This window comes from Theobroma cacao, chromosome 1 (genome assembly GCF_053813885.1).
Source record: "Theobroma cacao isolate CCN51 chromosome 1, ASM5381388v1, whole genome shotgun sequence".
Lineage (NCBI taxonomy): Eukaryota > Viridiplantae > Streptophyta > Magnoliopsida > Malvales > Malvaceae > Theobroma > Theobroma cacao.
The window spans coordinates 5,941,872-5,958,708 of record NC_142639.1 but is presented as its reverse complement, the minus strand read 5'-3'; the positions used below and the strand labels follow the sequence as shown (position 1 = coordinate 5,958,708).

Below are 16,837 nucleotides of genomic sequence, written 5' to 3'. Positions count from 1 at the left end.
TCTTTAGGGTTCAAAAAAAATTCTAAAGATAACATCATTTAGTGAAATGAAAGATATCAATTAAATAATAAATTTCTCATTGTTTATATTTAAGTACCAAGAGAAATTCCCACAATAATAACAATATTCATTGCATTGGTGGACCGTATGGTGGGTGATCCACAACCCCTTTCCTTAAGTCAAACTAAAGAGAGAAGATAATTGATGAGGTCAAATGGTGGGTGCCCGTGAACCCTCCTTTTATTGATGATGCTCTTGTTTAATGTTTAGGTTTTGGTAAAGAGAAGAGCCCTTTTTTAATCCCTCTTTTCATGGAACAAAGACAATTTGGACTTAGAGCTTGGAACCTCTCTTTGTCTTGTCCTTGTCTGTCCCATTATTTAATTACATAACATATTGGATTATTTGATTATGTGTTACTTGTCCAAATCATGATTATATTTTACGTGGTTTCGCAGCCATTTGTACATAAGACATCTAATCAATTGAAATACCAACTCAGATTTATTTTGAAAGTTAAAAATTAGAATTTAATTCAAAGTAATTTAGGCACAAATTAACTCATTTTTTAGCAAAGTAAACTAGAATATATATATGGCTCGAACTCACTGAACTAACTCACACAATTTGAAATCCAATTCAAATTAACCCAATCTCCCACCCCCCCCTCCCCTCCCCCCAAAAAAAAAATTATGAACTTTAATTTATTTTTTTTGTTCCAAACTCAATTTCAGAAGCATTATTAACAGGTTTAATTTATATTGATTATGGAAACATAAATTTTTAAAATTTAAGTCAAAACAATGAGATTCTTTTCATGACTTAATCTCTTAAAATTTGGAGGTGTCACGATTATTATTACTTATTCGAAAATTATTTTATATACTTGATTGTCAAAATTTTAAACTCCACAAACATATTTATATATATAATTGATATGCACTCAATTTCAAATTATTATTTCATATTTATTTATTAATTTCTTACTTATAATTTAATGGACATAGTTAACCTTATAAAATATCACGTGGAGTAAAACTTTCGATCGTCGGGAATAATTTTTTTATATTATAAAGTCTTTGTTAATTCATGACCCTAACTTTCATAACATTTCTTCCATTTTCCTTGTTAAATTAACAAATTGTATGGCTGCGCTGAATTGGTCCATTATCATCCTACGGCCCAATATGATGAGTTATTAATGTTCATTTTTGGCCGGTTAATAATGTTGTTTATAAATATTAACTCCTAAAGCTCCCTTAAATTATAAATTCTTATATATATATAAATGATGATCTTTATTATCATATAAAATTTATAATTTATGATAATTAATTTTATCATTTAATCATTATTGTATCATACGTTATTTTTGTTGATAAAATCGACTTTTTTTTAAAAAAATCATAATGAATGTATAAGAATTTTTCAAATAATTTAGCTTATCATTGTTTTAGAAGTAATTTGGTTGTAAAAATCATACTAGTGGTTTACATGTTGGGAAAATTGGGCCCTATAATGAAGTATCAATTGGATAGAAACCGTAGAAATAAATCCTAGTCGTCGACTTGTAGATCATCTTGGGTCCGTCAGGACTCATAATTTTTAGAGGCTCAAGCAATCAAAAAGAAAGAATGAAAAGCTAGTTTACAACCAAAAATCATAGTGAAAGTTGCTTATAAAGTTAGAGCAAAGCTTGACTTGAAAGACATGACAGTGTTTGATTCATAACTCCTAAAGCTAAAAGTGGAAGCACCCTAGGCATGAAATTGTAGGACTTGGCCTCTAATGGCATCCACCAACAATTCAAAAGTATATCATCATCTATATAGTATCAATGTCTTTGTTGACGCAGTGAAGAATATTTGTTCGACATTTACAGTAACAAAAGCTAAATGAACCAGTAGTAGAGAAAACGATTCACTGTGTAAGAAGTTGAGAATCTTGAAAGACGAAATTAATAAACTGAAGTAACCCCCTGCTCTACTCTTACAGTCATCTTAATTCTATATTTTAATGATAAGACACCAAAAGAAGCCAGCCCATGCTCTCGTGGGTCGAGCTTGCTGCTGAGGAATCAGGAGACAGGTCAAAATAATCTAAAACTCATAATCTTATAAATTAAGGTTATTTAGATTAGTGTTGTAATTAAGAATTTCCGTTCAAATTAAGAAGCTCGTTTGAGATCTAATCACACTAGAGCTGTGTTTTTGGTGTATGATACATAAAAAAACATCTTCTTCAGCCTTGCTGCTTTGACAGGGTTTCTATCAATCAGGTACAATGAAGTTTTCAGGTCTAACTTTGTTCTTCCTTTCACTGATTTTCTGCCTCTGTATGATCTCTATTGTGCATGGGAGAGTGGAAACTACTAAAGAGGTGCTGCTGGGTGCTGGGAACTCAGTCCCAATGGTGAGTTAGAATTAGAATCGCTCTCAGCTTTGGTTTGCATGCATTTTCAGCTTACTTATGTGCTTTGGTCGTTGAAATCATGGTTACAGGGAGGAGCTGAGTGCGGCAAGGAGAATAATGTTGATTGCAAACAAGGAAAGGGTGGGGCAGCTGAAGAAACTGTTCTTGATGAGGACTACATCTACACCACCTCTCTCCCTTGATTAGCTGTTTAAGTCTTAATTTCTTGTAATATAACTATTTAAAATAGCAATTTTAATTTTGAATGCAACATCAATTATGTGGGAACTCTCAAAGTGCAATTATAAAGAACTAGATGTTATCTCATATTGCAAAAATTGATCATTATTAAGTTGTAAACAAATTGAAATCTCATATTGCAAAAATTGATCATTATTAAGTTGTAAACAAATTGAATCAATGGAGTCTAATACTTGAGAGTGTGTGTGCAAGCTTGGTTTCATTTATTATTAACTTGAGGTTAAACTGTAGCATGTTTTTGAGCTTTAGAGTAGAAAAGCTGATCAATTAATTGGCCTGTTGTATATCATGGGGATGACCTGAAAAACTATTTCAAAACCTGCAATCCTCCCCCAATTTTTCACTTTGACAAGAAAAGAGAGACTGTATCACTGAGCCAATTAAGATTCCCATTCTATCTAAAGAAGTACACCCTCGTAGATTAAAATGACACCAGACTTGAATAAGAATGAGGAAAAAGAAGAATAAAAGGAGTTTATCCTAAGTGAATCTTTTGAAACTTTTGTTAGGTTAATCTATTGCTGCTAAATAAGACAACTGTCAGAGACCATTTACGTGCACTTTACAGACAAAGAGAGTTTTGTAACTTCTCTTAAGTGCCTGCCTACCCCTTTTCATTCCACAGGTGAATAGAGCTAATAAATACATTTGCAAGATTGATAGAATAGAGGAAATGAAGTGATCCAAGAATGAAGATCTAACTAAGATTAGATCAGTTATCACCATTTTTTTTTCACAGCCAATACTTCATTAGAAGTTCAGTAAATTCAATTTGTATCACACAATCAAGGTAACAATATGTCCAGCATCAGATATTGTTGAATTTCATAAAGTTCAAACATCTCACATTACCAAGATACAAGAGAGGTGAATGTCTTATGTATGAAAGCCCATTATATTCTTATGGCAAGTAAGGAAAAAGGAGTGAGCTAAATATAGCCCCTCACTTTCTTTCCTTCCTAGCTGCTCACAACACACAAAAGCCTCTCTTCTATAAGGAAGGGTCAATTGAATTTATCATTCAAACCAGTTGACTCAGATGTTTCTGGCATTTACTTACCCACACCAGAAGATGCCTTTTTGATTATTTTTGGGATAGGTTATACTCGCAACACAGGAGACTAAAACCACTTTCAACCCATCAGGCTAACAGGTCGAAAAGGAAACAGAAACGTTTTGGTTTACTGCTGCAAGAGAAGCAAACAAATCCCACACGCAATTCCTTGCAACCCAAGGGAGTACATGTATTAACATTTCCCCAGTGGATAACCTTGTTCATGTTGAAGTTAACAAAGCTGATCAGTTTGGTCACATTGACCGTAACATGTGCAGTCAGTTTCGACCAACAATTCATTAAATTGGCTTCCATCTTCATCACTATTCCAACATACTTTTTGGATGGAGCGAATAAGGAAATTAAACTATGTGATAAAGTGATAATTGTCCTCCTCTTTGGGGTTCAGCTAACCTGGCTCCAAGCACAAGGACAATGGCTCAAGTCATGGAAGATTCATAATGATCATATTGCGAGAGAGAATTTTGTAATGGGAATTCTTGATGGGGAGAAAAGATGAGAACATGATCATCTTGGAATCTTAAGCAACTTGCTTGTGGCATCGTTCAGGTCTATTTCAATTCACAAGCTTAGCTGTTTTAGCACTTTTCTTTTCACGTCTGAACAAGTTAAGAATTTCATACTAAAGGCAAATTAGGAGGACATAGATATTATATTTTAGTTGATGGAGGAGCAGGACACCGGCCATCTGCTTTAGAATATTGGTTGGTGATCACAAATCCACGGTATTTGTTTTACTTTACATCAAGTGACAGCTAATGAATGAGGATTTTGCAAATAAATATACTCCTAATATCTTTTCAGATATTTGGTGTTCACTCCTAAACGTACATTCATGAAATGTGAACACTCTTCGAATCCACCCTTGTCAGTCTTTGTCCTTATGCGTTTCTACAGTTTACACGGCATCAATCATGTAATCATGTCATTGCCAACTGAACTCAAAGCCCACTTGCTTTCAACTTCAAATCACTGCCCTTGAAATCTAGGTTAATATAAAATGTTACATATAGATCACACGCCAATTATGGATAAAGTTGATCTGAAATGTTCTTTCATTTCATAAATATGTTCCTTGAATTTAAAATATAAATACGGTAACTAAAAAATGTTAAGAATAGTACATAAAAAGTTGAAAGTTTTTCCAAACCCAAAAAAAAAAAAAAAAAAAATTATTACAAACTTTTTAAGAAGAAAAACTTTCTGTTTCTCATTCAAATTATTCAGACCATTTTAAACTCTTTTATCATTTGCCTAAATTCTTAATGCTAAAAGAAAACAGAAAGCCTGCATGCAATTATACGAGGACTAGATTCAAGGAGCGAGCAATCAAGAGGGCTTTAATCATAGGAAGTCTCTACCCGTTGAGTTGCCAATATGACACAAACCATAATTGAGTTGCAATACGTGCGTGGCATATAACTTACAAATTCCACTAAAATTTTCCTGTATGTTACAATAATATACACAGCTTTTAGACACATATGCCCCATATTTAAGTTATATATAATGGGATGCATTGCAAAAATTACTCTATACTATGACTAAAAACTTACTAAACGGTGATCAGCCAGCCGATGAAAGAGGAATAAAAAAAAACATACAACCTTGGGACTAGGGAAGATTGTCAGGGACAATTTAAGAGAACAATCGGGCTTTGGCTTGTGCAGTTACAACCCTAGAACAATGTCATCAAGATCTTCGTGAGCTTTAAGAAGGTCATCCCAAGTGCACAGCTGTTAGACTTCTCATGACCAATTTACTAAGTTGAAGCTTTCATTTACGTTGAAATTAAGAAACAAACTATGAAACATCTGTGCCTCTCACTTTGTTTCTATGGCTGGAAGTCGATTTGTCGTCAAAGCTTCATTGGAGTTGAATCTTCAAATCTGCAAAGATAAAGTTGAAAACAGGCTTCCTAGTTGGTATAACTTCTAAGAGTGACAAGAATACAACAATAGTATGGAAACATGCGTTACTCTACAATTGATATATTGAAATATCTTAAACTACATTCAGAAGTCATGTCATGGAGAACAAGTGGTTGTCCGATTTGTTATTTGTGCCTTTAAAAACGATAATACATTTAACCTTATGAGTAGTTCAAATATCTAAAAGAACACTGCTGAATCTTTAAATCATAGAAAAGCCTCATAGTGAACCTTGTTTACACTAAATATATCTTAACTACAAAGATGAAGGATGAAGCTTAAAAAAAATGCATGAGGTCTAAAAGAATAAGATTTGCTTACCTATTAATCAAGCAGTTCCTGTTATCAACCTTTCTCTCTGGTCTAATTTTTTGACCTTTATAATACCAATAAGCACTTGAAAGCTGAAAAATGCACAGAAGACATATGCAGCAACAGCTGGTACCTAAATTGATAACAATAAGAGCCAAGGATTAAAGAGATAGTCAAGAACTGAGGGATGCAATAATAATACACAAAGAATCATATTAAAATAGAGAGCTTACTCTCAGGGAATTGAGGTACAAAATTGTTGCAAGGTTGATCAGGCTTCCAGCAGCTACAGCCTGTTGATTGGTAAAAAGGTACATGATCACAGAGTAAATATCGCATTTTGAAGAATATTCCAAATATTTTCCCTAGTGTAGATATATCTAAAGGCAACCAAGAAGATATCTGTCTTCAAAGTTATAAATGGAAAAAATAAAGCTAAAATCCCTTCAATTCTACCGATATCTGAAATACATTAAATTTCATCCAAATCAAATTTCTTCAAGTCAGATTTTCACACTACCAGGAAAAGCATTACAATAATGACATGAAAAGCATGCACATCATGGAACTCATGGAACTCTGCCACATCTTCATTCACTTCCCAAGTCCCCCCAAATGCCCCACTGGACTCTAATACTCAAGGAAAACAATTAGAGAAGGGGAAGGGGATTATGTTGGGCCTACATCTCCAGTTACAAAGTTGCCCACCTATGGAAGGATTTGCTGAATATAAGAGACTTAATGTGAAGTAACAAAAAAAACTTCTGCTTCTTACTTAAAAGTGTAGGAAAACCAATGATTAAACTGAGCAAAATGATGTTTGAAGGAATGGAAAGGAATGAGTTTTTCATTAAGTACATATCTCCACCTAAGAAATTACACAAGAAGAATAACAAGTATATAAATTAAACTTACACTCCCTACTGTCTTCTGAACAGCAGCAACACGTTGGAAAGCCCTTTCAGACTCCAAAGTTCGTACTCTAAGCTTCAAATCTCCTTGCTCCTGTCATATAGAGCATTATGCAACATCAATCTATAATTCAAAAAATTGATAAACCATAGGGCCTATTTTAACCTTTCAAACAAATTACAAAAGTAATCCTTGAGCCTTACCAATCTTTGGATGGTTTCAGCAAGCTTCTCAACCCTATCAGCCTGCCTAAATAAGTTGTAGAATGCACGGGACTGCCTGTCCCATCTCTTTCTGAAGTCCTGAAATATTTATATGGATTAGCATCAAAATGGAATTGTATCATGAAAAATACAAGTCCAAAGCAGAACTTGCCTTCAATACAACTTCAACTCCAGCTTCACGAAATCTTAACAACTCCAGTGCATAGCTAGAAGCAAGAGAATACAAAATAATCAGATATAAGACCACATAAATGACTGGAAAGGTAAATGAATTTTTTTTATAATCTGAAGGAGCTAAAACCACACTCACGGTTTTGCAATCTCAGTAATATCAAACCGAGGATCAAGGCCCTTCCCAATGCCATCTAATACTGCAGAGGAAATAATTGTTTATGCTGATGTTTTTGTTAAATACAGCACAAATAGCAATGAAGCCACCAGATTACTGTATTACCTGAAAATGCTCTGACAACAAATGTGAATGTGGCAGGGAATCGAAAGGGTTGATCTGCTGCAATGGCCAATAAATCTTCCCCTGTTCGGATAATGAAACAACCATGATGAGCAAGAACCCTGTGTTTCTAGGAAATGAGAGAAAGGCTAAAAAGCTGCACTATCAACTCAAGGAAAAAATACTAGGCAATTAATAGATCTGAAGCTAGGAGATCTCAATATGGGCAGAGCTAATTAACTAAAAGAGGAAGTTCTTCTTCTTTGGGTGTATCAAATGAACTTAACATAAAGGGGAAGACAACTCAACTTTTGAAAAACTCTCAGTACCTAACCACTTGTAACATCTCTATGTTGGGGGAAAGGGGAACTAAAGAGGCAAAAATCAAGACCTTTTTGTAAGTGAGGCAATCTTTCCATAAGACCAGTGATACTAATACTTTTCAAACTGATCAGTGGATACAGACACTGACATTATCTTTTTCCTCTTTTTGCTTGTATGTGTGTCCGTGTACTATGAAACTGGAAATTCTACCAAAGATAGCTCTCTTAAAAAAAAGCTCAAGAATATGCAAACTCAAAACATAATATATGTCAATCACTATGTAAACAAATTAGCCTATTAGATGCTTAGTGAGTCTTCCCCACAGAAGTTATGGAAAGGTCTCACGTACTTCACTGAGTTAGTCAAAAAAACATATACATGAATAATCTACTCAAGAGTGTAAAACCTTATAGTACATAAACAGTAACACCAAATGTATTACCAATTGCAGCCAGGCGTTGCTTCTTTTTCTCCATCTTTTCCTCCTTGGTCAATTGCCTCTTAAATCCAAGTTCTGTTGTCGCCATTTCTCTCTCCTTCCGTTGAGCAGCAAGACGCTCTTCAAAACTGTATAATTGCATTTTTTATATTTTACACTCAACGGAATAATTTATGAAAGAGAAAACTGTAACACACATCACATTTGCCCACACATGCTCTTTGTTTTACCGGTCAAATAAAACAATGGCTTACCTTTCTAAACTTACATTCAACAGGTAACAAACATATTTAAATTACTAATTCATGCAGAGAAATTGTACTTTCTCTTTCGAATTTTTGACACAGACAAAAGCACACTTATATTGTTTACACCAAGATTATCCTATTAGATGAAAGAAACTTAAGGATGTCCAGAATTGTTAAACCATAGGATTTTTCTCTTCATTAATCATACCTGTTAAGGAAGAATTGCGCTGTCCGTCTGACAGCTGTCATATCCCCAGTAGGCACAAGAACACCCATCTGAATCATTGCTTGAAGGACCTATGGTAAAGTTGAGGTCAACTGAATCAGTAACAGAATATAAAAACAAAAGTAAAAAATTATTGCATAATATGGCTGTTATTCTTAAATACATAATTACCCTATCTGGATCCTTCTCATAAACTCCATAGAATGTTTCCAACAAACCTTCTCTGATGTTTGAGCTGATACTGCAAGGTGCCACAACAAAAGATTTATGTCAGGAGAAGTCACCAATTGTCTGCAAAAACTTATTATCCAGAATGCTTATTGTAAATAGCCAACATTGGCAAAGGAAATTACCTTCCCATCATTCCAAAGTCATAGAAGATCAACCGTCCACCATTAACATCATCAACAGCAATATTTCCTGGATGCTGCAGAAATAGAAGAGAAAAAAAGTTAGGAAGCCTCTTGTTAGACATGTCTGAGGGCTTGTATAGCATTAAACAATCATGGAACATGAGGACCACAGCTTACTTATCTCTAATACAGCTATAGGTCCTAAAACCTAGAAAAGGTATGAACACGCTACAACAAGCCTCCGACTCATAGGAATATACCATAATACAACCATGAGAACAGGAAACTATTAAAACTCCTGCAACTTCTTCCAAATGATCTGAACCATAAAGTAGGAGAAGGCTCTTTTGTCAGCCCCTGCAGGAGACAAGGGTCATACTTTCAGTTAGATGCTTGTGCCATGGGACTTTGCAGGTATTTTGTTTTTGGCATAGCTAAGTTCCCAGTTGTTTGAGTTGTTTCAAACTTGAAATATCTGAGAAAAATAACTACTCTTGAAAAGAACACTGAGCTGACTAAGATGGTGGATAGAGAAAGCCAAATAATGGAAAACTGAAGTAAGAAAAGAATCAACCCTAATTGCATTTGATTCTTTCAAATTTTCTAATATCAGTACTTTCAGTTTATAGTAGTCTCATAAACCCTTTTCTTGCTTTAGGAAAATGAAAAAAGATGCAAGGAGGAACTGAGGATAAGTTGATATAGTAACGCCTGAGCAAAGAAATAAATGAAACAGGGAACTACCAATTGAAAACATCGCACATTTTGGCTCTAAAAACAAATGCTAGGCATACACAATAAAAATTTTGTGCTCCAAGGGTCTTCTATGGGACTCTTGAGTCATTTATGACGTATGCCTTCAAACATAGGCACTGCACTCCTTTGAAACAATGGCATGAAATGATATATGCCATTATTTTAAGTGCAAACACAATAAGCAACTCATTCCCCCTTCACCTAGCATTTCCACAGATAAACCCAGAAGAATATCTGCTCAATCACTACATTTAGATAAGCCCAAAAATTGAAAGTGACGATAGAAACTTACTGGGTCAGCATGGAAAAAACCATGAGACAGAATTTGTTCCAAGTAAGATTCAACAGCATATCTACCCAACCTGTATCAAATGTAAAATGTAATAATTGCGAAAAACAAGAAAGGTAACACATGAACATCGTAATTTATAATCACTTGTTTCTCTCAATTTGCAAAGCACAAAGTGCTGATTGTAAACAAAGGAAGTAATGCATGAAATAATGGTTTTCACTAGGGAAATTATCAAAACCTTTTCCGATCAACTCCCAACTGATCTAAAGCTTGAATCTTGTTTATTTTGATCCCTGGGACATACTCCATAGTCAGGACCTACACAAAAATACATAAGAATATAAAAATTTAAGAATGTAACTCCAGGAGACATTCCAGTTTTAAAATTTTCATAAATTCATAAAAGTCATACCTGTGGTGTGGTGTATTCCCAGTATATTGTCGGAACTTTCACATAATCCATGCCTTTGAAGTTACTGGCAAACAATTCTGCATTAGCAGCCTCCTTGGTGTAATCAATTTCCTGAAAATTGCTTATATAGCAGTTACTGTCAATGAAAATAGTTGTAGAATTTGCAAAACGTAGATAACAACTTGCACTAGCTAACATTGTGCAATTAACCTGCAGGTCAAGATGATAAAATACTCAAACAGTTTGCCCATACATCTCTTAGTTAGTTATGGAAATTAAATGGGAATCCATAATGTGTTCTTCTTTCGTTGATGATGTTTTAGATTTTCTCATATATAGGTTGTTCGAAATTCTCAAAAGATAAAATTATTAAAACTAACCATGATTACTTGGCATTCTTCTTATGTTACCAAATCTAGACTAAGATTTTTTTCTGGAAACCTGAGTACCATTTCATGCTATCTGATCGTATTTATCATTATCTTTCCCCTCTGTCAGATGCTCAGAACCACAGTGCAAAATCTATACTCTGTCCATGCCCCACTTCAAACTTCATCCAAGACCTCTCCCTTTAAAAAGAGTCTTCCATAAGGCTCAAGGGTTTGGGCATGATTTTGTTTATAGATAATCCAATCATTTTAGCTATGTTGTTCCTGATAAATTTTTCTTTGTTTCTCCAAAAAATATGCACCCAATTCTTACACTCTTGCTGAGAGAGATTCACTTATGGTTTAGGGTTTAGTTTATAAGTACTTATATCATTTTAGTATCTAGTAGGTTTTAGATGATGACTTATTGATATATTTCCGCTGTATTGATTCTTTCTGGTTTTCCTTCTCTAATTCTTCAATTTCTCCCTTATTTTCCCCTGTTTCTCTCTGGTTTCTTCTATCTATATCTAATTTTATTATCTATCTATTTTTCCAGCTTGTTCTACATCAATTACTTATCAGTCTCTTGCTAGTTTATTATTATAATTTCAACCAATCTTGTAGCATGAGAATCTTTTGAGTATCAGCTTAATCAATAAGGAACTTCATTAACAACTTAAAATAATGAACCTTCCTGCATAAGCTTGATAAGGAAATTCCAGCAATCACAAAATGCAGGCAATATGGCATTGATTAAAGCAATTCAGAAGTAAGGCACTTGATTGCTTCTGATGCAGTAAGGGGGCTACCTGATATAACACACTTGCACATTCATCATAAATTGCAACCCAGTCTCTCTTTGCGCCATCTGACTTTGGGTCAACCTTTTGAAGATATTCTGCTATTACCTGAGGCCCAACCAGGCAAGAGAGAAAGAGAGAGAGAGAGAATCAGAATTTTCAACCTTCCATAGTCGTTCTCAGTGTCCAAAGTACCTTTCAAGATAACCTCATACGGAAGTAGTGTCTTAGTACTCAATGATATTTAATGCATAAACAACACAGTAATTAAATAGAAATCATGTTTGCTAAGCAAAGTAAAAAGCAAAAGTCAATGTATGCAATGCTACAGAAGCTAAGACACCATAGAAATCATGAAATCATGATGATAAGAAGATTACTTTATTCAGCTACGCTCTGATCAAATCCAACAAAGAATTATGAATTAATGGTAAAACTAACCCTCAGGTTTTTAAGATCAATATCAAAAAGATCCTTTAGACCAGGCCTTTGTACTTTGATAACGACTTCTTGGCCCTTCAGTCTTGCCCGATGTACTTGGCCTGCAAAAGAAACAAACAATCTCTTCATTCCATTTAATCAACTAACAATCTATTATCATATGTATGTTCTCTCATTCCTATATTGTTTAAACATGCTGAAGACCATTTGTTTCTTCCCTCTGTTATAGAATTGACTCTTCTATGTATTTGCGGACTCATTGAAACTAAAATATATAACCTGGGTAGGAACAAGTTTACAACATAAAATGTAACAAAACAAAAGTCTATAATGACGAGAAAGTTAACTCCAGTTTTGTTTATAGTTAAAGAGAGTTGTTTTCTGAACTTTATCATATATAAGCACTTAATATGCTATGTGTGTGCATGAAATAAAAAGTGGATGATAAATGAAAATATTAAAATAAATAAATAAATAAACAAACAAAGTCTTTTCCAACCATGAAGGTCAGTTATATGGATTATATTGCGTCACTTTGCACAATTTAAGACATATCCTTGGTAAACTTAGGTCCTTCTTAATAGGTTCAAATGAATTATCAATATTAGGGAAAAAAGCAAAAGTCAAACTTTGAGTATTGGTAACTGGTAAGTGAAAGTCAAAATTCTAATATTCGGAAAAAAATTTCCACATCAGAAGAATAGTAGAGACATTAAAATTACCAAGACTAGCAGCAGCAATGGGCTCATAGTCAAACTGATCAAAGGTATCATCTACAGGGGCTCCAAGCTCTTCTTCAACAATAGATACTGCAGTCTCTGATGGAAAAGGTGGAACTTGATCCTGCACACGAATAGCAATTAAATTCTTCCCCACAGAATTTTAACCTAGAAACCATCTAGCCAGCAATCTCTCTCTCTCTCTCTCTTGCAGGTGGGAGGGGGGGGGGGGGGGGGGGGGGGGGTTTGTAGTAAGTAAAAGAAAATTATGATATGATTTTGTGGAACAGAATTAATCTATTCTAGAGTTTTTTTCAATGCCCTTGATATGCCCTATGTTTCTTCTCCAAGCAGAGACTAACGTCCACAGTAAATGAACTTCAACCTAAAGGTTCAAAATTTTTAAAGTAAAGGAGCTTCAACCTGTAGCTCTGACAACTGATCAACATATTCTTGAGCAAGAATGTCAACCCTTGTGGAGAACTGCTGGCCAATTTTGATGAAAGTAGGACCCAGTCTCAGGATACTTTCTTTTAACCACTTTGCCAGGGCCTTCCGCCTTAGAACTTTCTTTTCCTCAGTCATTCCTCCTGCATGTATGCAACATTAAAACCACAAACATAACACCAAAAACTAGGAACAATAAGAACATGATAAGAAATAACGGAAAGGTTATCAGAAACCACACACCACAGCTAAAATAGCTGTCTAAAAACATATTTAAAAACTAGTCCTACCTCTGCGCAAAGCATAAAAACCCAATCAGTTGACAAAGGCAAAGGTTAGGCCATTGTGCTTTAATAGTAAAAAAACGAAAGGCAAGTCCTCCAGCTCTTCAATATCTTTCGCAAAAAAAAATTTTCTTTAGAAAAACTTTATACCACAAAGTAATTCCCATACATGATAGATCTTAATTAAATTTCAATCATCTTAAACTCCTCTAGCTCATCAATTGGACAACTTTGGCACATTCGACATATTTTCTATTAGAGATTGCTTGTCGTAGTGGGTTTGGGCCTTGGTTTCTAGTCCATAAATAATATAGCCAGGTTTTTCCTGCTATCACCAATAAAACACCACAGAATTTACCTCTCAGGACATAGGCCCAACCTAACCACCCCTTACACCTATATTCCATCTAGTTCAGAAATGCAAGAGACTGCTACGAGCACACCCACCATCTAAAAAGCCAAAAGGCAAAATAACGAAGAATCTCAAGAAAATTTAATATCCTGATAATGTTGTTGAATGCTGGATTATGTCAGTCATTCAAAACCAATTCAACCAATTCTTTTCGCACAATAGCAATTCTCTTTATATTTGCAACTCAGGAATTTTAATTCTATTCAATAACATCCATTTATATAGTAAAACTAGAACTAGGGTTGATAAAAGGTATGACAATGAATTCACATCACATGATGCATTCTTTCTCAAATTCCATATCTGAAAATGTCACTTTGTCATCTTATGTCATGGATTTGGGCTTTTCCAATTTCTATATTCCATTTCCTCCAATTAAAAACAATTGGAAGAATAAAAAACATGGGGCAGTCACAGACAGTCATACACATAGGCTTCATTATTTAACGTCTGTGAAACTAAGAAGAAAGAACCTCTAACCTTAACCAAAACCAATTCATAATGAGCCATAAACTATCTTTTTTTTTCATTTCTTTTTGTTATCAATAAAAAAAAATTATACTTGTTAAATAGACCAGACTTAAAACAACAATTTATTTCCTGCATAAAAAAAAAAGGCAAATCTAGCAGTCACTGACCTCGATAGGAGAATTTCTGATTGTTCAACCATGCCTTGAATATAAAAGTCAGAACAAATCCCCAAATTTCCAAGGTCCTTTGTATTGTTGAGTAGGTTTTGAATCTACTCCAACGCCCCCCAGGAGCAACAGAAACCTGAGAGATTTATTGCCACAAAATGATGGTTAACACAAAATTGAAGGAAAGACTTAAGAATTAAGAGGAGGAGAATGACAGCTCATGACGCCTAACCATTGGACAAAATATGAACAAATTTATCAACTTCCCTATTAAATATGCACACCTAGATTTTTTCTATTTTTGCTATATACTCCTCTCGAACTATCAAATAAGATAATTCATTATAGAGGATAGAAAAAATTTATATAACTCTTGCTGCATCAGTCCTGGAGATCTACAACCAAAAAATTAAAACAATGCTACAAACACTGAACTAGAGGTAAATTTGCTATCAAAATCTTCGATGTCAAAATTCAAATTCCATAAGCCCTATTACTCATATAAAAGCAGAAACAGCATTTATTTCAAAATAATTAAGGTGCCACTTAGTTGTTACTTTTGATACTTGTTTTTTAGGTTCGGGAAACAACTGGAAAATATGCTGTTTGAATAAAAAACTAAAACATTTTTTTTTTGTAAAGTTAAACATTACGACGGTAACATTTTGTAAAAATTAGATGCATAATTTTTCTTTTATACCCAACAATTATATTAAACTTGGTGTAGTGTTTTAGTCACTTCAGACATTTGTTCCCTCTGAATTAAAATGGTTTTGCTTTCTGTCATTTGCTTGGCTTTGCATCAATTTTTAAGAAGAAAAAGGCAAGCAACAACCTAAAAACCAAAACCATGAATTTTGGGTCAGAAGTAAAACCAATTACCTCAGCTTGTTCTTGAGTGCTCCGCTTGAACCAAGCCTCCTCTTTCCCAATATCCTCTACCCTCTTCTTCCTCGCTGCCTCCGAAACTACTCCTTCTTCTTCCACTACCACCACCTCCGCCGCCGTCACCACCGCCGCACCATTCCCATTCCCATTCACATACTTCGCCAAACTCCCATTGCTCTCACTCTCCACCACTCCAACCCCACCATTGGAATATCCCTCAACTGACCCATTGGTATACTCATACTTACTAGCACTACCATTTCCATTCAATTCAAGCCTACCGTTAACTTCCTTGATAAATTCTTTCTCCCTTTCCTCGTACGCAACTCCTTCCTCTTTAAGAGCTCGAATCCGAGAACGTGAAACGACGCCGTTCCGCAAATGGCTATTTCCGGCGAGAGAAATTCTAGAGCGCGAAGAATATCTAGAGAGATAAAACTGGTGCTTTGAAGTTGTTGGGGAGAGAAAATGAAGCTCTTGTAATGGTAGAGACGACGCCATTAATGCAACAAACTATCTTTTTTTCTTCAACAGGAAATTGAATCAAACCCTAACTAACCCCCAAACTTGTTCATTATTTTTCTTTTTTGGGGTTATTTTTGGGACTGTGAAGGTTCTGTGGTGCCACGGTGCAGGAGAGTGAAGAGAAAAGGACAGATTTTATGAGAATTAGGTGGGAGAGGAAAAAGAGAAAAGACCGAAAAATGCAAGGAAAATATAGAGAGAAAAAGAGTGGAGATCAGGAGGACACGTGGCAAGAGGAGGATTGAGTGAGTGGGAATTCTGAGAGTTGTGATTGGAGGAGAGTGTCGCGGGGATGTCTTGGCCACAAAGTGACTTTGTCTAGGCGGATTTCATTTGGACGCTTTTTGGCTTACGTGTCAACTAATTTTTGTTTTAATTGAAGTTTATACAATTATATATCTTGCAAAAAAATCCTGTCCGCGTATGAAGGGGTAGGACTGTAGGAGTCCGGCACGTGATGTTGGGCAGGCCTAAACCAACCCCAGTCGGGTGGTGTAGTAGGTATTGCCCAACTGGATCTAGCCCAACAATTAATACTCCTAATAATAATATTAAATAAATAATTATAACAATAATATGATTTATTTTCTTTCTGAAAAGGATGAATTTATTAAAGCTACAGAAAAGATGAAGAAACTTGTCTCAAAACAAAAAAAAAAAAGGAATTGCAAACAATTATAGCCT

General features: G+C 34.8%; 1 protein-coding gene and 1 long non-coding RNA gene across 2 annotated transcripts; one reads left to right on the top strand and one right to left on the bottom strand.

Annotated features, from left to right (window-relative positions):
* Nucleotides 1-2,007: 2,007 nt before the first annotated feature.
* On the top strand, nucleotides 2,008-2,739 carry LOC148764469 (uncharacterized). The gene is made up of 2 exons (XR_016024160.1): nucleotides 2,008-2,412; nucleotides 2,502-2,739. It is a non-coding gene; the product is annotated as an uncharacterized LOC148764469 (long non-coding RNA).
* A 2,756-nt stretch (nucleotides 2,740-5,495) lies between these two features.
* On the bottom strand, nucleotides 5,496-16,267 carry ATH13 (ABC2 homolog 13). Its single transcript, XM_007048030.3, has 21 exons — nucleotides 15,623-16,267; nucleotides 14,741-14,876; nucleotides 13,383-13,549; nucleotides 12,963-13,083; nucleotides 12,241-12,341; nucleotides 11,809-11,907; nucleotides 10,629-10,739; nucleotides 10,455-10,534; nucleotides 10,217-10,286; nucleotides 9,169-9,242; nucleotides 8,987-9,056; nucleotides 8,798-8,886; nucleotides 8,345-8,469; nucleotides 7,582-7,662; nucleotides 7,438-7,498; nucleotides 7,279-7,333; nucleotides 7,107-7,205; nucleotides 6,907-6,996; nucleotides 6,225-6,284; nucleotides 6,001-6,124; nucleotides 5,496-5,637 (listed from the first exon to the last, which is right to left on the bottom strand). Exons 1-20 carry the CDS (start codon nucleotides 16,127-16,129, stop codon nucleotides 6,008-6,010), a joined length of 2,313 nt encoding a protein of 770 aa, XP_007048092.3. The 5' UTR covers nucleotides 16,130-16,267; the 3' UTR covers nucleotides 5,496-5,637; nucleotides 6,001-6,007.
* Between the last annotated feature and the right edge of the window lie 570 nt (nucleotides 16,268-16,837).